The following is a 22,025-nucleotide window of genomic DNA, read 5'->3' on the forward strand; positions in this document are numbered from 1 at the left end:
CAAATATCCGAAATAAACACGCTGAATGAAGATGTTTTAACGGGGCGCTCGTGAGAAAACATGCCCGGTGCGTCCATCAGCTGGCTGAAACCTCTCCTCTTCTCCTCTGGATTGTGGATTGTGACAAGTGCCAGGACAGCGACCAAACAGGACCAGGACTACAACAATTCCCGGGGATTGTCACTCCGTCTCCTTTGAACGGGAGGTTCCTCCAGTTTTCGCCTGACAGCGCACCTCCCGGAGCCAAGACGTTGTTCCGCGTAGACCCCAGTCCGAGCAGCGCAGTCCGTGTGGGAAGGTCGGCACTCGGCGTCCTGCAGGCCGGAGACATGATGGTCCACTGTGCCGGGTGCGAACGGCCCATCCTGGACCGGTTCCTCCTCAACGTGCTGGACCGAGCCTGGCACGCCAAGTGCGTCCAGTGCTGTGAGTGCAACTGCAACCTCACCGAGAAGTGCTTCTCCAGGGACGGCAAGCTCTATTGCAAAATGGACTTTTTCAGGTAACACAGAGTCTGGATCCAGAGTTCTTTAATATTGCGCTCCGGTTCCAGTCCTTAACGACCACGAAGCCTCAGTTTAAGATGAGTTCAGTATTTATGTGGATGCAGCAATGATAGAAACAGATAAAGAGCATATCAGCAATAATAATGTGGCCTTCAGAGGACAGGCTCAACTTAAATAATGTGTGCACAGGGGTCAAAATATCCAGCCAGAGGTTAAAACACTTTATTAACCTGCATGTGGATGAAATGAAACGGCAGAATAAAAGCTGATAACTCATTTATTTTAGCGTGAGGGATTTTAAACTGTCGCTTTGTGATTGGGCCTCTGCAATAAAAGGAAAGCACATCTAAAAAAAAAACAAACAAACCTGTAATTTCATTGTGTAGCCACGTGTATTCTGAGTTTAGCTTTTTTTTTTTTTTTTTAAATCTATTTTCCAGATCAGAAAAACACTTTTCCAAACACCCATTAGACCATTAACCGCTTCACAATTCCTAAAAAGTGTTTCAGGTAATTGAGTGATAAGTGAAGCCCTTGTTTGTCCCGTCGCACTCTCTTAGCATCATTTTCATTTGTATGTGTCAGTTATTTTCTCCCAAATTGTCTAATGACATGTAAGACGCATTAGCCTTTTGTCGGGACGGGCTATTATTGGCCCCGGACGGCCTCGGCCATCATATTACCGCAGGTCCCATCAAGCGGTGGATTTAAATGGCCAGCCATTAGCCGGGCGAAACAGTAATCACCCTAATATGTCCATTTGTTGTGTAAGTAGAGTTGTGCCCTTTCGCTGGGGGAGGCTCGGCCATGCATGTGAAAGAGGGACAGTGAAGCGATACCATTGCAAATGGAGAGACAAGCCTACATTAGTGTTAAAACAATGCTCCACAAAAGGAGTGCTTGCTTTCACCCAAAGGCTTAAGCAACCCCCCCCCCCCCCCCGACACACACACACACACACACCCACCTACCCACCCGGCCCACCTACCATAGGCCGGCTGAAAACCAGGTACAGGAGGCCCGATGTGAGCCTGAAACATCTGCTAAAAGTCTTAATATTAATAAAAGCATCAGTGCGGGTGAGAAACGCTCACACCGGCCCCATCCCGCCAAACCAGGAGGGCAATTCTGCTCGATTCACTTTTCTTTTTTTTTTTTTTGGGGGGGGGGGGGGCTGTTTGTGTATCAAATTGATGAGCCTTCCCACCCAGTATTTAAGCGGGTGAATATGGATTAAGAGAAGATTTTCACGCTAAGATGCTCCCACTCTGCTTAATCCTATAATATATCCGCGGCTACAATGCGTTGATTGTCACTAATACGGTTTTTGCGTGGAGTTATTGTCAGAACACCTCCATCAAAATAATGAGCCGGCGGGTTTTTAAAAAAAGCAAAGTCTGACTTGGGTTTTATTATTATTATTATTATTATTTTCGTTTTATTAAGGGCCCGGGCGCCGCTATTAATACTCCCAGTCAGTTGTATAGATGAAGGTAGACGTGCTTTTGTTTATTGTTTTGTTTATTGTGAATAATTGTTTACAAATTACCTGCACTTGATACCAAAATGCTGAATAAGAATAAGCCTACTTGTTTATGATTATTCGGGCTTTTACTTGAATGGTGAGAAATAAGAAGCATTGTGCTATTATTATTATTATTATTATTATTATTATTATTATTATTATTGTTTTTGTTATTTTTATTATTATTATTTAGTGATTGCATGTTTGGTGTATTATTGGCTTTTTTATAATTTGACTTCTGTTAATTCTGTGCATTACTGCTGCAGTTATTTATTCCTATCAAACTATTAACTATTAATTATGATATTAATGACACATTTTGTCACCACTGATACGCTCATATATTAGACACAAAAGGCCGATTGAAACATTTTTGGATGAAAGCAATAATATGATGTTGTGTTGGCCAAACGACGGCTCGGGTCGCCTGCTGGCGTCGTGAGGTTTCACCTCGCTTTAAATTTCACTTTTCATGTCTTCGCTTCATGCAGGCGGTTTGGCACAAAGTGCGCGGGCTGTCTGCAGGGGATCTCGCCGAGCGACTTGGTCCGCAAAGCCCGCAGCAAGGTGTTTCACCTGAACTGCTTCACGTGCATGGTGTGTAACAAGCAGCTGTCCACGGGAGAGGAGCTCTACGTCATAGACGAAAACAAGTTCGTGTGCAAAGAAGATTATATGACCTCCGGGGCCATTAAGGAAGTCAACCTGAACTCAGGTAACCACGATAAGCCGTGATGTGTGTGTGTGTGTGTGTGTGTGTGTGTGTGTGTGTTTTGTCTCTTTTTCCATCTCAGAAAGCAAAACGAAAGCCTCATATTTGTGGCCATGTTGCACGTTTAATATGGATGACCTGTGCAGAGAAACATTACACACACAAAAGAAAAATGCATGAAAATAAAATGGCAACCGGCCTTTCAGGGGACAAAAGACCGGCACGAGTGGGGGGGCTTTCAGTGCACTCCGAGATCCAGGTTTTTGTGGAAGGTTTGCAGCAGTCCGTGGAGAGCATTTCACAACAGCCTCGTCAGATGAATGGTTTCAATATTTACCTCCGCAGGACGACGGCAGTCTGTTATTGTACGCCACCATCCGCTGGGGACGAGCACGTTAGTCTGCTCCTCTTCACACCGTCTCTTCATCCTTATCACGCGCTCCTCTTCCCAAACATCCACGTGCATGTTCTCATCTCCTGCGTAAACGCCTTCGTGCACGTGTCGGACTCATAGATTCAGTCTGCGGCCGGCAGGTGAGGATTTCTGCCTTTTAATGAGAAATATTCTCAGCTGTCAGGTACCAAACTGCAGCTCACACATCAGCTGATGGGTTTCAATTTAAAAAACACACACAAAGAAAATATATATTTTTTTGATTGGAAAACGAGCTCAAAAGTCTCATCCAGGTGTCTTTTCTGACAGATCTCAGTGTTGTGTAACGCCGCTGTGCATCTCGAGGCCTAATTAAAGCAGGACCCCCCCCCCCCCCCCTTATCCTCCTCCTCATCCTCCTCCCTGACATTTCGGATCGTGACCTTCCTCTTGTTTGTTTTCCCTCCCGCTCCCCAGTGTCGTCGTGTACGGATAGGAGTTTATCGCCGGATCTGCAGGACCCGATACAGGACGACATAAAAGAGACGGACAATTCAACGTCCTCAGATAAGGAAACGAACAATATTGAGAACGAGGAGCAGAACTCGGGGACCAAAAGGCGGGGGCCCCGGACCACCATCAAGGCCAAGCAGCTGGAAACGTTAAAGGCCGCGTTTGTCGCCACGCCGAAACCGACCCGGCACATCCGAGAACAGCTGGCCCAGGAAACGGGACTGAACATGCGCGTCATCCAGGTGAGATCAGCTGCGTGTTGTTTCCGGCGCCGGTGAAGCTGAAACTGGCTCTTTGTGCTGCGGTGAGGGAGGATCCGCCGAGACAAAGACAAAGTCGAGAGAAATGAGGGATTATAAATCAGGGAAATTACAGAGATTATTATTATCTGCTGGAGAAATGTCAAAACACGACGTGCTCCATTAGCGGGATACAGATCCTCATTTAAACGGTGCAGCTTTTTTGGTTTATTTTATCAAACATTAATAATACGAAAAGAAAATTAAAATAATTGCCTTTACACATGACAAAGAGGCCAGATTGCATTTTAATTAGCGTTTTATTTTATATATATATATAAAAAAAAAACAATAGTTTAATAGTAAAACACATCAGGATCAGCAGTTTGTGAAGAAGCTGGACTCTGGTTTGAAGTTGCTCTCAATACTGTAAAATAAACATGAATGTAGAGCTATTGTGTACATACAAGTATTGAAGTAAGGCTGTGTTTATATCATTCAAAACAAAGGGAAGTCTATTCTTATTTTATTTCATTTTTAACTTGTTTGAGGCTTTAATTTAATGCATTTCTTTTTCTTTTTTAATGGTCAGATTTAATGGTGCTCACTGCATCATTTCTTTTTTTTTTTTTTTTTTTAATTCCTGTAATAATTGCATTCTTATTTGCCTCCCATTCCCACGTTGCTATATCCATACCTCCAGGCGTTCATTTACGCGCTGAAATGAAGATCTATCTAGCATTTATTTTGTGCAGACGGCGGTTTATTCCAGCAATCAAACGTGTTGCACAGCCATGAAATCAGTGAAAGGTTAGTCTTGTTTTTGCCAAAGGCAACAGGAACCCCACATACAAACATGTTTTGCAGAATAACACACGCGTTCACTGTTGTGGACCTCTCTGTGTCTGCCACACACACACACACACACTTGGTGTCTGGGTGCAGACTGTGTCAGGATGATTAGCACCATCTCTGCCAACTGTGATGTGGCTTTTTGTGCACTCACTGTAATTATCGCTGATTTCACAGATTTACATACCACCCTCCCCTTTCCCACCTCTCTGCTCTTACTCACTTGCAGCCTGTTCCCATTGCTTATTAGAGCAGACCGGGGGCCTCAACCGCCTCATCTATATCATATACTGCAGGCTGATGTGTGTGAGAGCGAGAGCTGCACCAACAGAGCTCAATCAATCAATCAATAAATCAGTCAAACAGGCAGTCCATCCCTCCGTCCGTGATCCCCCACGCCTGTGTGCTGCTCGGAGCCAAAATGGAGGCTCCGTTTCGTCATCTTCCTCCTCGTTCACTGCGTGTTAAATACCATTGCTCTCAACACGGGGAGCCCCCCGTGAGCCACGCTGCTTCTCCAGCATGTGTGTGTAATCCCTAAGCAACGCTCTCTCGAGGGGAGCGAGAGCATTTCCATAAAAATGTACCCTACAGTTAGACGATTGTTCTCAATAAGCAGGTGTCGCCTTTGCCGCTGGAGCACATAGAACAGAGCCTAAGTGGTTTTAGGTGTTTTGGTTTTTTTTGTGTGTGTGTGTGTGTGTTTTTGTTAATCTGCAGCACAGTGGGATTCTGCCTCTGGTGTAGCCTAGCTGGGGCGAACATGCATCATTATGCAGCAGTGATGCAAAGGCGAAACAAGATGTGTTATGTGCTTATAATGCAGACATTCTTCCATATGGTGTGTAGTTCTCCTGTTTCTAAACCCTCCTTTGTTCCCCTTCAAAGACTGGTTTATTTAACGTTGGTGATAAGCCTTTTTATACTCTGATTTATGGCTTTGACTGTTTATTTTAACTTGTACTGAGGTGCATTAGGCTGTGCATTGGGGCACATTTATATTACTTTGCTATTCATCTTAATTTTACAACAGGAAAATGTCTTCATGGCTAAAAAGAGAAGCAGAAAGTTGGGTTATTTATTCTGGTTCTGGTTTATAAGTGTTTTTTTGATATTTAACTCTCATAGATAAGACAACTTTATTCTTTATGCCTCATTTCTGCCTTGTTTTTACCTTTAATCATTTAACACTTTTAGTTTAATACAGTTAGAAAATGCTAATTTCACATAAAATATAATATTTGACTTTGGCAAATATTTATATTAATATATTTAGGTGCACCTAGTCTGTTGACACAGCAGTTTTCTTTTGTAATCACGTGCGTTAGAATACAATTTGATCTCCAGTCGGTGTAGGAACCTTCAAATCAATACTCTCTCAGACGAACACTTGTCAAGACCACTTGGGGGGGAAAAAAAGAAAAAAGAAAATCTGGATTGTAGGTTATGGATCAAGAAAAAAAAAATCATTTTGAGACAATAGCAGGTGGGCAGCAAACAACAACAACAAGGAGGAATAAACCAGATGCTCCTGTCTCGTACTGTTTAATACAATTAGTCGATTTATTTCAGCCATTTCTAATGCTGACGTCCAAGAATTTAAAGCTAAATTTGAACAAATGAAAATACAGAAGGTACAGTTCAAAATAGCTACAGAGGTTTCGGAGAATCGGGACGATTGTGAGCCGGAAGCAAATAGTTTTCTCATTTGTTAGAAATAGTTTGTAAATAAAAAATAAAAAAAAGCATTTCAAGTTTGAATTACGGCTCCGACGTTAAACTCTGACACTGTGAGCATGAAACTGAATCGATGGGTGAGATGATCAGTTGACTCAGTTGCGTTTGGTGCGTTCTTGTGTGCACGAGGCAGCAGATCGAATCTCTTTGTGAACGTTGCGATCAGAGTCTGAATCTCGCAGCAACGGGATTTTGTGCTCGGGGCGTCGTGACGTAGTAGAAGTGAAAACAGTGACGGAGGAATGATAACACGCAATCTGGAATGTGAAGGGAAACAGGCTGCAGTTGGAGCTGAAACCCTTTTTTTAAAATGATGAGATCAGCTGGTAACTGTGACCCCCCCCTCCCCCCCACCCACCCACCCCGTCTCTCTGGTTGGATGCAGGTTTGGTTCCAGAACAGAAGATCCAAAGAGCGACGAATGAAGCAGCTGAGCGCTCTGGGGGCCCGGCGGCACGCCTTCTTCAGGGGCCCGAGGAGGATGAGGCCCCTGGGAGGCAGGCTGGAGGATCCGGACATTTTAGGACCTGGGGCCTACGGTTACTACGGAGGTAAGAAATCAGGCGTTAGCTTGTGACAATACATGCAAATTTAGAGCACGGTCTCTATCTTCAAACACACCGTATCCCCGTGTAGGTTCTTCACCTCTTGCAATAATAATGTGAAATACTGGGAGGCCTTTTGGTTCGTCCTGGTTCCGCCCTCACAGAACTGTGATATTGTGTAACCGAACAGCAGCAGCACCAGCGAGGCTGATGGTCAGAGCACCAGGCTGCAGGAAGATTGCATACAGACGGTTCTGTGTCTCCTGTACACTGCAGGTGTCCTGTATCATCAGTGCAGTTTATTTGGACACTGAGGTCACATGATTTATTTTAATCTATTCATCTTTTGTGGAAAGAGACAACGTATGATCCGTCCTTAATTTGACGCTAACCTTGAGCGCCATTCAGTACGTTCAGAGAGACTTTCACCTCTGGTTGGAAAATACGCTTTAAGAAATGTTTGATGAGTCTAGTTTTGGTTCAATTCAACTGTTCATATAGAGCAGGTCTAGAGCGTACTCCTGTGTAATGTTACTCACAAAGGAGTGTAAGTAAAGATGTTGAAGGCTCAGAATGAGCACAAAACCTGCTTGACTGTCACACACTACCACTTGTTGTACAGCAGGGAGGATCAGCGTTTGAGGGGAACAGATGTTTTAAAATCAGACGCTTTTTAAACACACAGCTAGCAGTGAAAGAGTTGGGCAGCATACTTCAGTCATGCATTTAAGATCAGAAGAATTGCAGTTTATACCCTTCAGAAAGGAGGAAACTCTGTACAAACTCTGGAAAAATAAAGGCCAACAGCAGCATTCTGCAGTAGAAAGGTGTCACCCCTTCTAGTGATTAAGTTTTAATCGAGTCTTCACAGGTTGCAGCATTTGATTTAAAAAAAAAACTCTCCAACAAATTATTAAGGTAAGAAATAAGACTTTTCTTTTTTTAAAGGAAACACATTAGAGTAGTTTTGATTCATTTTTTGAAGTGTTAAAAAATGGCTTTGCAGTAATGAATAGCAAACCCTTTTAAGTTTGAAAAGATATTAAACCAATCAACAAAAGACTGACAGCTTCACTTTAAAATATATTTTTGTAGGTTAACACTCGACCTGGAACACGGAAAGCCTTTAAAAAAACGGATAAAATGCTAATTTCACGTAAAATATAATCAATAAAATGATAAGCTATTTTCTTGACACAGCAGTTTTCTTTTGTAATCACGTGCGTTGGAATATAATTTGATCTCCAGTCGGTGTAGAAACCTTCAAATCAAAACTCTCTCAGACGAACACTTGTCAAGACCACAAAAGAAAATCTGGATTGTAGGTTATGGATCAAGAAAAAACAAATCATTTTGAGACAATAGCAGGTGGGCAGCAAACAACAACAACAAGGAGGAATAAACCAGATGCCCCTGTCTTGTTCTGTATATCAGCAGCTTGTTTTTCATGTACAGTCTGAGAGCCGGGGGTCTCTGCACAGCTCCTGCACGTCTACCTGGAGATACAATGAACTGGAACCGTCAAGGCTGCGACGCAGGGAGTGGGAGGGGAAAACAGAGGACAAAACCATCATCCCTCGCTCTCATCTCGCTCTTGCTTTCTTGCTTTTCACACCCTTTTGTGCCGCAGCAGCAGCAGCAGCAGCAGCAGCAGCAGCAGCAGCAGCAGCGCAGGCCGGTCTGCTCGCCTTTATCTGAGCTCGCTGCGTCCTTATGCTCCTCTGCTGCTGCTCAGAGGGAGGAATGCCTGTGTGTGTGTGTGTGTGGTATGGTGCGTCTGCATGTGTGAGTGTAATTATAGTTTGCAGAGCCAACAAAAACAGTTTTTTCTCGACATCATCTCGTCCTTTTTCAGCGCAACATCACAAGTCTGATTCTGTCATTGACCTTTGACACCGTGTTGAAAGCATCACTGTGCAGTCAGGCTGAATGTGTAGCAGGGCCCGGTTTGGGATGAAAGGAATATTCTAACATCGAGAGTTCGATGAGAAGATCGATACCACTCTCGCATCAGTCTGTTGAATATGAAGCTACAGCCAGAAGCCTGTTAGCTTAGCTGAGCGTAAAGACTGGAAACAGGTGGAAGCAGCTAGCCCGGACTATATCTCGGCTTAGAGTCTTGTCTTTACTGTGAGTTTGCCGGGGGAACCAGCGGAGTGCAAAGTGCCGAATATACTGTTTACCACTTACACACAGGGCTGACCCGAGTGCAAGAGGACCCAAACTACAAAAACAAGCAAAAAGCTAAAAGTGTCTTACCTGTAAAAATGATTATATATTATTATATTCGTCTCTGAGATTTCTGCCTGGCATTTCAAAACAAATATTTTTAAATATGTTTAAATACTGTGTAACTGTAGATCGTTTATATCCATATTTTTCAAAGCTGTGAGCACCAGAAACACAATTCCATTGACTTCCGTTGTATTGGGGCGGAGGCAGAAATCATAAAGACAAATATCCTAAAACCTAAAGTATCTGCATGGCTAGTTACTACCATAAGTAAGTGACAAAATCTGTGTTTTGATCATTTGCTTTAACCCTTTGTCATGACTTCTGGTTCAGTCATAAATAAAGAATGAAAATGTCGCCATGTTAGAGGAATAAATGTGGCTGTACCCGCTGACGGCAAACATTAGTTGGGAACCCAAATTGTGCTGAAAGCTCAGAGAGGCATAAACATGTCAGTCAGTGTTAGAGGTTAGGTAGAGGATGTCTGTAAATCCGACTGTGTGCCGGAGATGTTCTGTGAAAGCGAGGAATTTGTGCTGTTTTCTGTCATTAATGTGCCAGTTCGTGCTGCAGCGCTTTGAAGTGAATGCCGCCAGCAAGCGGAGACATTTTTAGACAAGAACGACGCGAACGACGAGTTTTAAACCTGAAGTTGGAGTTACAATAGATATATTTTGAACAACAAAGTTGATGATAGAATTGTGACGTTTAGGTTTTACAGAGTGAAGAAGCCATTGATGCCGCTTGGTGACATGACTCATCTTTGAATGAGATCTTCTCCTGAGATGATTTGCCGCCATACAAACAGGCATAAAGTGTTTTGATGGAGAGTTATTTTGTCTTGTGGAGACAGAGCGAGGTAAACCTGTCACTACCTAGACTAATGTGACTTATGTGGAAAGCTATTGATGATCCAACACTGTGATTGTGGATAAAAAAAGTTGCAGTCGCTGCGATGCTCGATGCAGCATGAAGAGGACAAAACTGAGGAGCGAAATGTGATTGAAAGGGAAATACAGGTTTCCAGAGGAGCAACACCGCTGGATTCAGAGCTGAAACGATTAGTAAATTAATTGATTGGTCTCAAGCAAAAATGCTAAACATTGTGTGGTTCCAGCCGCTTTTCTCTGGTTTATGTTATCGTGAGTTTAGTATCTTTGGGTTTTGGACTGTCGGGGCTGCGGGGGCTGCGGGGGCTGCGGGGAGGCTGGAATCTCATTGTGGAGTTTCTCATCCAAATCCAGAAGTTTCAGCGGGGGAATCCATCGAGGTGCACGCATGGCTGCGAGCTGAATGAGTGAGGGAGATGAATGCAGTGTGTAAAAGGCGAGAGAACTGAGGTGGAGAGGTGTGGAGTTGTTTATACACTCAAATGAGGCTGTTGGAGAGCCGTTGGTTGGAAATTGGACATGATCAATTTCACCACTTAGGTCGGGGTGGAGGTGTGTGTGTGTGTGAAATGGCGCTCTGCTGTTTGTCCTGTATATCTGATAGAAAGTCTAACCCCCGTGTGTTCTCTCCACAGAGTACCAAGGTGACTATTATGGACCAGGAAGTAACTACGACTTCTTCCCCCACGGCCCTCCATCCTCGCAGGCTCAGTCTCCAGCCGAGTCCCCCTACATCCTGGGCTCTGGACCCGGAACCATGGAGGGATCGGGCCACCACCCTTCAGACGACCAAAGGTTCACGGACATGATCTCCCACGCGGAAACCCCCAGTCCGGAGCCGGGCTTACCGAGCTCACTGCAGCCCGTCCCGGGGGAGGCTTACGGGGGCGGACCCAGTCCTCCTTTTTCCTTGGCTAGTAACTCCAGCTACAGCGCTCCCATGTCCCACCAAGGCCAGGAGATGGGAGAAACCACAGCCTGGTAAAGGACGAACCGCAGGGACCTTTCCTGGGCTGCATGTCAGCCTAATTAATTCAGGAGATGATTCGGAAAAAGAAAAGATTGCGGAGTGAAAAGTACAGCTGGAATTTCTACGGAGGACTTTTTAAAATCACGGATTGATTTTCACATTTGACGAACCGATGGACTCGGAAAAGGAACCGAGAATGGGACAGCTTGCTGGAAAAAAAGAAGTAATATTTGCTGCCCGGTAGACACTCCAAAGCATATCCCTTCCTGGATTACTGGACTTGAATTATTTTAAAAACATGTTGCGATTCCACCCAGCAAAAATGCTTTCCGCCTTCCCCTTGATGTTATCGAAGGTATCTTCTGAAGCTCCAGGGACACGTTAGAGAGAAATGCCAAAGGGGACATCTTTAGTTCTCTTGATTTCTCACCACATTTTCTTTTTTTATTTAATTTCTTTTCATTCTGTTGCTCTGCTCTTCACCTGTCTTCACTGCTGAGTTTCCACTCTGTCCTCAATGTTAAAAAGACAAAGGTTTTAATCCATGCTTTAATGTTCATATACAAACACGTACGTGGCAATCAAGACACGACATGTTCAGTCAAAAACGTCGCTTTAAACACTCTCCTCTAGAAGACAATATGTCAAATCAAAGGCTACTTCTTCATAGACACACACACACACACACACACACACACACCTCTGGCATTGACTTTCTCTCGCACACATCTCAGCTATAAATCCCTTAATGCACAAGAACTGTTCTCGATCATAGCTCAAAAGAAGGATGTCTATACCATTATTCAAAACACGTACACAATTATACAGACACTCGTGCTCACTCAAGCGCACACACACACACACACACACACACACACACTCACACCCATGCAGCCGGCCCTGATAGTTCTGCTCTGCAGACTGCTTCACCTGACCTTCCTTTTGTTACTGTCCCTTTTAAAAAAACATGTTTTAATGGAAATGATTTTCAAAAGAACATTGAACCCATAATGGAGAATCTCCTTCAACAGCTGAGGTCTCCTTCCTCTAAAGAGAGAAAACAAAAGAGGGGGCAGACAACATCTGTGACATTACCACTGTCTGCTCTGAAGCACTCATTGCCATCTAGTGGCCTTAAAACACACAGAATTAAAAATCAGCTCGAAGCAGCAGAGTCCGGCTGTGTGTACATGAACATCTTTGTGCTGCAGAGGACAAATTCTCTTTATTATTTTCCCCTAAACAACGCCAGTAGATAATTCTGCAGTTTCAGGGCCAAGTGTCATCATGACTCCTATTTAAAAAGTCAGCCTTTGTGGATCTGCGTTAAGGGAAACAATATTTTCATCTCTCCTTATAATACTGCGTCTGAAAGGAGACATACAGCCCGAGTTAGCTGATATTATTCCACACAGAAACCTCCCCGTAATCCTCTGTTTCAAACCCATTCAGTCTTTAATCTTTCAGCCGTGTTTCGTCACACACACGCGACGGGGTCTCGCACACAAAACACGTCAAACACTTGTAACGCCGTTTGTCCTCAATGAGTTAACTTGGAATATTGTTTTGAGATAATTTTCCTTTGAACGTTGTATAAGATCTAGAGAGAATGTGTCTCATTTCTGATGTATTGAGATATTCTTGGATACAAAAGTGAATGTGTGTGTGTGTGTGTGTGTGTGTGTGTGTGTGTGTGTGTGTGTGTGTGCCTGAATGCTTGGGGGTGTGCGTGTGCTTGCGCATGTGTGTGCGCATTTAAGGGGGGGGAAAGGGGCAAGGCTGTATTATTTCTATGTAAATAGCACTGGTAATAAAACCTTCTCTTACAACTTGAAGAACTGTCTTTCTTAAACATCCTCACACAGTTTATCAGTGGGAAGCAAACAAGTACATTTACTGGTACAAGTACTGTGCTAAGGTACAATGTTGTACTTTATACCCTTTTTTTTTGAGGAAAATATTTCATGTTCACTACATTTATTTGACAGCTACCTTACAGATTAATATCTTAAAAACAAAACATGAAATGCTAAAAAAAAAAAATGATGCATTGTCATAAAATAAACAGTAAATAGTCATTTTAATTAGCTCCATCGCGTCCAGCTACAACATCTTTTAATAAGGCATATTTTATATACCTTATTAAAGAGTTTATGAGTTGTAACTACATTTATGGCTTTATTAATATTTATTAAAGCACTTATTATGGCTTTACAGACCAATCATTTATATTTTCATGGACAAGTTTTGGGTTGTGAGACTGTAAAAAGTAGATTTGGCTAACAGTAAACAGCACTTTATTTTACTATATATTTTACAGATAATACTTGCATTAAATGTATGTTTTTGGGCCACTTGGAGGCGGCGCAACACGCTGAAAACACAACATATTATTAGCTTATAACGTGCTAGCAAGCAGCTGCGTATTCACCCCTCCAGCAGAGTCGTGTCAGCGAATGTAAGTCCAGTGTTCACTCTGCTTTATTGACCCTGACGCAAATATCTTCAGCTGTTAGATTCTCCGCCGTGCTCACCGGCTAGCTGCTAACTCTGCAGGTAGCGAACGGACGGTTCATCAGAGCTCGTTTGCAAAATAAAACGCGTGTGCTGTTGGAAAAGAGATTGATGAGAGCGGTGAGAGTGAACCAAAACAGTAAAGCTGCGTTCCAGAAACCAAAACAATGAGCTAAAAGAGCTCAAACACTATAGAGATAAAGGCCGTCAGGTGATAAGTCCCTGCGGGTCCGTTGCCTCCTTCACATTACACACAGTTATTTCATCCGTTGTTATTCTAAAAATATTGATTAGCAGCTTTAAGGTAAATTCTAAATGACTGAATCTGAAATACAGCATCAGCATCTCTTCTTTCTCTTTAACGCTGTAACAGAAGTGAAGTCAGAGCTTTTTTTTCTGAGGCCCGCGGGCACAGACGTGAAACTGACTTCAGACCAGTTCCTTTGGGCAGCCCTGATCCTCACCGGGTCCCTGTGACCCTCCACCTCCTTATCCCCTTATCCTCCTCTTTATCCCCCCTCTCCACATCCCCTCCTCTCGCAGTGGGGCCAGGTGGGCAGACGGTGGCCCAGGTCTGCAGTAATTTTCCCCCTGACTGGTTTTAATGTAAAGGGTAATGTGAGAGAAGACAGGCAGACATTATGTGTGTGTGTATATATTCACACACACACACACACACATGCTGAGGCGGATGTGGTCCTCAGCATCCACCAGTCCATTACCAAGGAGCTCTACATCCTCTTTATTTATTTCTTCTTTGCTCCCTCTGTTTACTCTCTAGAGTATTTTCCTCAACTCTGGTTTTTATTACTCCATCTCCTCAGCTGGGTTTCTCCAGCAGAGCGACACACACACACACACACACACACACACACACACACACACACAGAAAACTTGCGCTTGGACTTGAGGACCAGTAAACCTCCACGAAACACCCTCAGTAACCTTCACCTTCCTTTCACCCAGTAGCATCTGGTTATCACTCTCACACACACATAAAGGTGCACACTCACACTTGTGCAGCCTCTGTATCATGCACACACACACACACACACACACACACACATATGAGCACAGGCACACACACACACAACAATCCCATTAACATCAGTACTTTTGTAATGGATGTGTTTGTGGTGCTGCTGTGGGAGAGAGGAGAGACCTGGACTAGCTATAAATCACCCGCTTGTTCCCCCTCCCCCCAACACACACACACATACAGGCCCTGTATTGGCATCACTACATGGGGCTCCCATTCACTAACTCTGCAAACACACACACTCTTTCTCTCACACACACATACATACGTGCAGAGCTGTTTTCTCCCCCTCCCACTCTCTTTACCGCCTGGGGTGGGGAAATCCTATTACCCTATGAAGAGGAGGAACACATCATTAATTACACTCACATACTCCTTTACACACACAAACATGTCTATATGCCAGGCTCAATTGCGACACACACACACACACACACACTCAGAGTAGATCACAGCTACTCACTCTCACACAAAGCTCATTCACTTATTTGGAGCTTCATCACGCTGCAATATTTTTTGTATATTTCTCAGCTGCACCTTGACAGGTGACATTAGAGCTGTTTATCTGACGACACACACACACACACACACACATGCACACAAACAACACAGACCTCTGCTGCAGCGAGGAATATGTCAGAACGCGCGAAGAGCAAAGTTACGATCGCCGAGAGAGATTTCAGGCAACACGGACAGACAGATCAGGGACTGTCAGATTTATCCGGAGCCTCAGCAGCCTTTTCAAGGTTTACTAGATAGATGGATGCCATAAAGTGATACATGCACACTATAAAATGAATGGAGGAGAAGTAAGCCATGCATAGCCGGGCTGTCGGAGCGGCTGTTTATACACCCAGGTGGGTGGGGGTGGGTGGGGGGCACCTTTTGGACACATTAAGTCATGGCTGTCCAAGCAACGACAGAACAACCGGCTGCACTTCAGTGAGGAGACTCAAATGCTCCACGATGTACAGGTTTATGACGAGTTGCATCATTTATCACATGTGGACGTTTGAATTGATCTTTAAAATACAAATGAAAATAAATAAAGAACTCAAACAGGAACAGAATAATGGGGGAAATGTCAGAGACAACTTATTGTGCCCCTGTCCGGGAAATAAAGAAGAAAGTAATACACATACTGGATACTGGTATCTTGCACGCAGAGCCTGATGGGATGTCAAACAGTCGTCTTTGTCTATTTGATTATTACGTTATTTTTAAACTTTTTAATTCCCAAATTGTGCCACAAATTCTACAAAGTGCAGATAATATGTCCCACATTTCAGGATACACATAAAACAGTATTTTAGTCCTGCTTGTAAATGAGCATAACGTGATGAAAATGTGTAAAAATATAAATATCTGGACAAGCTTTAATAAGCGTTAATAGTTTTTATCGATGTGATCCATGTCAGTAGAGGAATCTATTCGTTTGATTTCCAAGAGATCTTTTTTAAACATATTCAGCTGTAACGTCACTTTCTTTTCATCTGTCTCCACTTTCCTTCATTTTCAGAGTCACCGTAGTCGAGCTTGTGCGATCTGAGAACCTGAAAGCAGAGAATGTCACAGTTTTTGTCTGAAATAAGACAAAAGATAAAAGCGGTGCTTCAGCAGAGGCTCCCGCTAACAAACAGCCACAGCGCCATCAAGTGGACTCAGACTGTCAGTGTCGAGACGCTGAGGAGGTCTGACCTCTCCAACTGTGTCAGTATGGAAAGCCAACAATGAAGACATCCAAGTATCAAGTATATTTGAAGTGCCTTTTCTTTTTTTTATCCAGCGCAGACAAATCATTTATTAAAAACTCACACATTTTGGTGTCAAGGCCAAAGGATGAAAAAAAAAAAAATGAATAAAAAATGAAAACAAGCTTTTTTTATTCATTCAAAAGAGCCACGATGCCACAACATTACGTTAATGGCTCATTTAAAAGAGCGTTTTCAAATTAAAGAATTAGATTTTTTTTTTTTTTGGGGAGAAAGAGCCTGGGATCTTTTCTTTGTTGTTAAATAGGAAACTGCACGTGCAGTTTTCTTGTCTCCATCAGAGACGCTTTATCTTTTCAATATCCAACTTTTTAGCACCAATCTGAGCAGATTGTCTAAATTCTGTTGAAGGATTTTCACCTCTCGTTACGTGTCACACTGACGAAGATCAGGCAGATAATGGAGGGGTATATCTCTGAATGGGACGACACTACGCTATCAAGCATCAGCTCACAAAGTCTCAGTCAGATAGAAAATCATGGGTCAGTGTCAAAGATAAATACACAACGAGCTCTTAAATGAGTAGTTCAGGATTTTAGGAAATACGCTTGGAGTTAGACGAGAAGATTAACACCACTTTCGTGTTGATATTACAGCTGAATATAAAGCTACAGCCAGCATAGTTAGCTTAGCTTAGCATAAAGACCGGAAACGGGGAAGCAGCTCGCCTGGCTCTGTCCAGGGGGGTAAAAATGTATGAATTAACTCCCATCAGCTATCCGATAAAGGCAAACATAACTACAGCTGTTTTCAATCAAATTCAACAAATCTTTATTGTTCTTGGAGGGTAATTCTGGTACAGCACTTAAACACTGGCTTCCAGTCAATTAGAGAATAGATTTCAAAGTGCTGCTGCTAGTATTTATAGTTTATGAATCACTCTACTACCAAACTACAGTTCTCCTTGAAGAATATATGCAAATATAGTAGGTTAATACAGAGCTTCACGAAGCAAACAGGATGAGGCGCTTTCATTTCCTGCACTCTAACTGTGTTTCCGGTCTGTTCTATTTGTGTTTTATGTCATTTTCGTGCATATTTCATGTTTATCTATCGTCATTTTTTGTTGATTATTGTTTCTGAATGTCACTTTAATGTGTAAAGCTCTTTGAATTGCCTCTGTGGGACATAAGTGACGCAACCTCTCCTTAAATCAGGGTAAGTGATGAGGTGAGGCGTGCGGTGTCCACTGCTACTTCCCTTTAACTCCCGAACTGCTGTTTTCTCTTCCTCCTTGTCGAGAAACCCTTTCACCTGCAGTACTCCCATGATGCATTGCTCCGCTGCTCCTGCACATCGCAGATGCTATATATAGTATATAGAGTGTACACATGATAAGCCGCTGACAGGCTACATCCACGTGTGACGCTTTCTTTGTCATAAATCTGTGAAAACGTGCTCCGCTGTGCCTTCGGAGAGGAACTGTGTAAACTTCAGGCCCAACGTGAAGGACTGAATGCAATATTGTTCGACACCTGTGCCTTCTCATTGTGTTACTCAGCTGCCGAGATCCCACATTGTATGACTCCGAGGGGGCGGCCTTGACTGTGCAACTGCAGCTGGGAGACTGCGACATTTCTCACCTTATTTTGGACCGCGTTAGTTCATTTCTGCACAGGATTTTAAAGACTGTGGCACCTCTGAAATGGTCTTTCTTTCAAGTTCTGCAAAACCTCTGACAAAGGCTAAACATAGTCTCATGATACATTTTCGAATCACAAGCGAGTACTTCCTGTGATAGTTCTCAAAGCCCCCAAAAACACATTTCCTCAATCAGCTTTTTATTGTGAGCGACGGGGTCCAACGTGACCACGATCATGATCGACTGTTCAAAGATATCCCGGATACAGGTGCTGCGGTATCGAGGTCCCGCCCACACACTGTTTACATACCCAGGCAACTGTCAATCAAATGTGTTGAAACCAACTCCACCTGATGAAGCTGATATTTTGTGTGTTAAACTCTTAACATGTCATAACTAAATAATAATAATAATAATGTTAACTTGCATTTATATAGCGCCTTTCAGGGAGCCCAAGGACGCTGTAGAAGGCAGACAAAACAAGAAACCCATGAATATGGACGACAGCCGGAGTGATTGTCTGGGATATCCGAGTTAATAACGTCCATAGGCCTTGGTGAAGAGGTAGGTTTTTAGAACTAAAGATGTTTTTTTTCTTCTGAAAATTAACTTGGATTGTTGATTATTTACTCGGGAATATATAAAATTATTCAGGAAGGATTTGAAACCAGGATTTCAGGGCAGAGCCGTAAGGTTCATTGGGGCCCAAAAGCTCCTTTTCAGACGGGGACGTCTTCCTCTGGAGACACAGTCAGGCTTCTCTTGGCTGACTTACTTACTTACTTACTTATTTACTTACTGCAAAAGTTAATGTGTTACATTTGCGTGTCTAAAACCAAAACAACTGTTTCATGTTACTGTGGAAAGAAAACTCAGAGGACACTGTACAGCAGCTTGAGACTTTATCAGTCATTATTAGTGGTATTATATGTGCTTCTCAATGAGCATTAGCTTTACTCTGGTGCTGGAAGCAGAGCGACGCAGCTCGGATAGAAACTTGACTCTGGTGAGAGACACGTGTCTCAGCGAGGGGCCGCCGGGAACTATTTTTATCAAGCTTTTGGCATGACTCACCCTTTCTCTCCTTTTCTACTCCACCAATCAGCAGCTTGATCTTTCCAGGTTCATCTCCGAGTGCTTGACTGACAAGCATCGTACCAGACATCACGCTTTCCAGCAGGCTCATAGGACAAGTTTAAAACGCTTTCAAGGCCTCATCGCTCACCGTCAGCAGAGAAGAAGGAGAAAAAACATCCACACCGTACGAGCAGACATGAATATGAACACGTGGGTAGAATAGAAATGTGAGTGCTTTTTAGTGGAGAGGAAGTGCAGGTTTAAACACCCTGAGCTCAACTGTGTACATTATCCTGACATGAAACAAACAGGAAGATGTAAAGTGGAATCAGACAGAGTTCAAAAACATTTTATAATCCAGAAGAGGTTACATGAGCTCCACTCTGAGGAGAAGAAGAAGAAGAAGAAGAAGAAGAAGAAGAAGAAGAAGAAGTTGTATAATTTGCCTGCAGACTGCAGTTGGCTTTAGTAGTTAAGGGCAACTTACAAAGAGGTCATGTGAGAGATGTCCGGCTAAATGTCAACTGAGCATGACTCGAGTGCCGCCTTCAAAGCAGCAACTTCAGAAAGTCACAGTCAGAGTCCATTACCAAGAACACTTGTGTCAATATTTGTCAAAACCTACACATTTAAAGTGAAATTATATTTTCAAACAAGACTGCATTCATTACAGTAAGTCAAAACGTCGTTATTAGCATTTACTGAAAGCTGAAATGTTTATTATTTATCTGTGTTTGCACTAAAGTGACTGAGTGAGCAGAAAAACATCCCATAGATGAATGAACAGCTTCTTACTTTGGGAAGGTGCAATAATTAAATGCAAACTTTTTTTTTTTTTCCAGTCTTGTGAACATTTTGTATTATGTGACTTGGGAAATGTATTTTTTGCTCAGTCTCTGTTGTAAAGCAGCATCGGGTCATGTTGCAGCATTCTCGGATTTTAGCAATGAAGGTGGTGATGAAATGTTGTTACAGCAATAGGAAGGAGAGACTAAGCTATGAAAAGCCTTTTGGAAGCTCTGTGCAAAATGCTGGTAAGCTTCAAACCACAATAATACAATAAGAATACAGTGAAGTTTGATCTCAAACAGAGCAAGAACCAAGAGAGTTTAAGCTGTAGCGTTTGTGCAGATCTTCTGCTGTAAGGGTGCAGAAAACCTTCATCTGAGCCAACTTTTACTGTGAAAAGTCAGTCAGTTATAGTCAGACTCACACTGCATATCTGTTATGGTGTCACTTAGTCTGTCGATCTGACAGAAGTCTTGAGCTGCATCGAACTGCCAGTAGATGAACTGTTGGTTTCCAAATGAGATTATTTGGTGATACATCTCACTGCCAGCATAATTAAAAGGTGATTCTTCTTGATGTGTTCATATCACTTTGAGACCAACCTGGGCCTTAAAGCCCTTGAAAACTAAATAAGTAACAATCAAAATAAATAAAACATCTTCTGGTATTATTCATTGAGAGTTTAAAGGCCTGGTCACGCCAGAAAGTGGCACAGCAGAATTAATCTGTGCGTCTGTGGTTGTAGAAGTTTGGTGGAGTGTCGGCTCGGTTCAGTGGTGTTCCTCAGGGTTCTGTCCTAGGTCCTATTTTATTTGCTTTGTAATATTACCTTAGGTCATATTATTAGCAAATTTAAAGGTATCTCATGTCTCTTTTAAGCCTGACAAACTAGCTGCTAGCTACCCACTAGCTAATGGTCAAGTGAGGTGTTACAGGAGGGGCGGAGTTAGCTAGCACCCCAAATAAAATAGACATATATAACTTTTTTTATGTACTTTCGCACAAGCTGGAGATCAAAACAGCCTCAGAAAGACTAAAGTCAGGCCAACAGCTGACACTCCTGCTGCAGGTGCACACAGGTGTAGCGTTCTCATGCCAGGTCATCCAGCTCACTCACACAAACTGGACCTTCCTCTAAATTAATAATTTACTGTAACCTAACAACCCCTCCATAAGAGCAGCGCCCCGTGTTCATTAACTACTGTGTAAACTAAAGACAAAGTTATGACAGACATTATGTGACAGGGAGGTGTCAACAAACACCCGAGTGTAAGCTAATAGTTACAGGTTGGGTAGATTTTCTCCTAATAGGGGACATGAACTGGCACCATCCATCATTCCTGAGGAGAATGAACTGCATGTATACTCAACAGTCACGTTTGACGTCTGTATTTTGTTTAGGACTTGAAATGGTCCTCATCCTCTCAACCTATTGATCATGTGTTCCTCTCAAGTGATGAAACAATGAATGTCGTGCAGTGAATGTTGTTCAGCACCAACCATCAGCCCTTTTCCTTTCTTTAATCAAAGGGGTTAGACGTCAAACGTTTAACCACATTTCCATTTCCCAGCATTGTTGTTGTTTTGTCCTCGATGTCAACAGTTTAATAATGCAGAGAGGGGCATTAAAAAGTTATAACTCTTCTTCTACTCTCCCTCACCATTGTTGAGTATTTCCAGCGAACGTCCTGCTTTCCTGCTAACATGCCAAATAACTGGTCACCACACAGTCACCACAATGACGCACTGAAATCAAGAAGAAAGTTGCTTCGAGAATAAATGATTAACGCTGTACCTTCATTTCCTTCCATGCACATCTTGTGCACTGACACACCTGCAGACATGCTCATGCAGAAAATGTAGGCTGTTTGTTTATCTGTCAACCAAACAGATGAGAAGACATGAGATCAATGGGGACGACGAAATGTTAGGTTACGTTATCAGTTTCAAGATCCCCATTCTTGGCGCTGATAATCTGGTGAACACAGAAATACTTGCTACCTGCATTTACCACCAGTGCATCTTTACATCTGCACAATGCAACTTATTTTAGCTTATAGTCGGTTCTGTTCTGTTCAGTATTTTCACATTCATCTGCCTTAAGTCTGTGTTGAAGACGTGGAGCCAATCATGGTCCAGTATGCAACTTACACAAGTT

General features: G+C 42.9%; 1 protein-coding gene across 1 annotated transcript; it reads left to right on the forward strand.

Annotated features, from left to right (window-relative positions):
• Positions 1-329: 329 nt before the first annotated feature.
• Positions 330-11,109, forward strand: lhx5 (LIM homeobox 5). Its single transcript, XM_070924947.1, has 5 exons — positions 330-502; positions 2,523-2,746; positions 3,594-3,871; positions 6,843-7,008; positions 10,760-11,109. Exons 1-5 carry the CDS (start codon positions 330-332, stop codon positions 11,107-11,109), a joined length of 1,191 nt encoding a protein of 396 aa, XP_070781048.1.
• The last annotated feature ends 10,916 nt before the right edge of the window (positions 11,110-22,025 follow it).

Source organism: Enoplosus armatus, chromosome 18 (genome assembly GCF_043641665.1).
Source record: "Enoplosus armatus isolate fEnoArm2 chromosome 18, fEnoArm2.hap1, whole genome shotgun sequence".
Lineage (NCBI taxonomy): Eukaryota > Metazoa > Chordata > Actinopteri > Centrarchiformes > Enoplosidae > Enoplosus > Enoplosus armatus.

Coding starts and splice junctions, on each gene's coding strand:
- lhx5 (XM_070924947.1), top strand. CDS start 330: ATGATGGTCCACTGTGCCGGGTGCGAACGGCCCATCCTGGACCGGTTC. Junction 2,747..3,593: donor GGAAGTCAACCTGAACTCAG/GTAACCACGATA, acceptor CCCGCTCCCCAG/TGTCGTCGTGTACGGATAGG. Junction 3,872..6,842: donor TGAACATGCGCGTCATCCAG/GTGAGATCAGCT, acceptor GGTTGGATGCAG/GTTTGGTTCCAGAACAGAAG.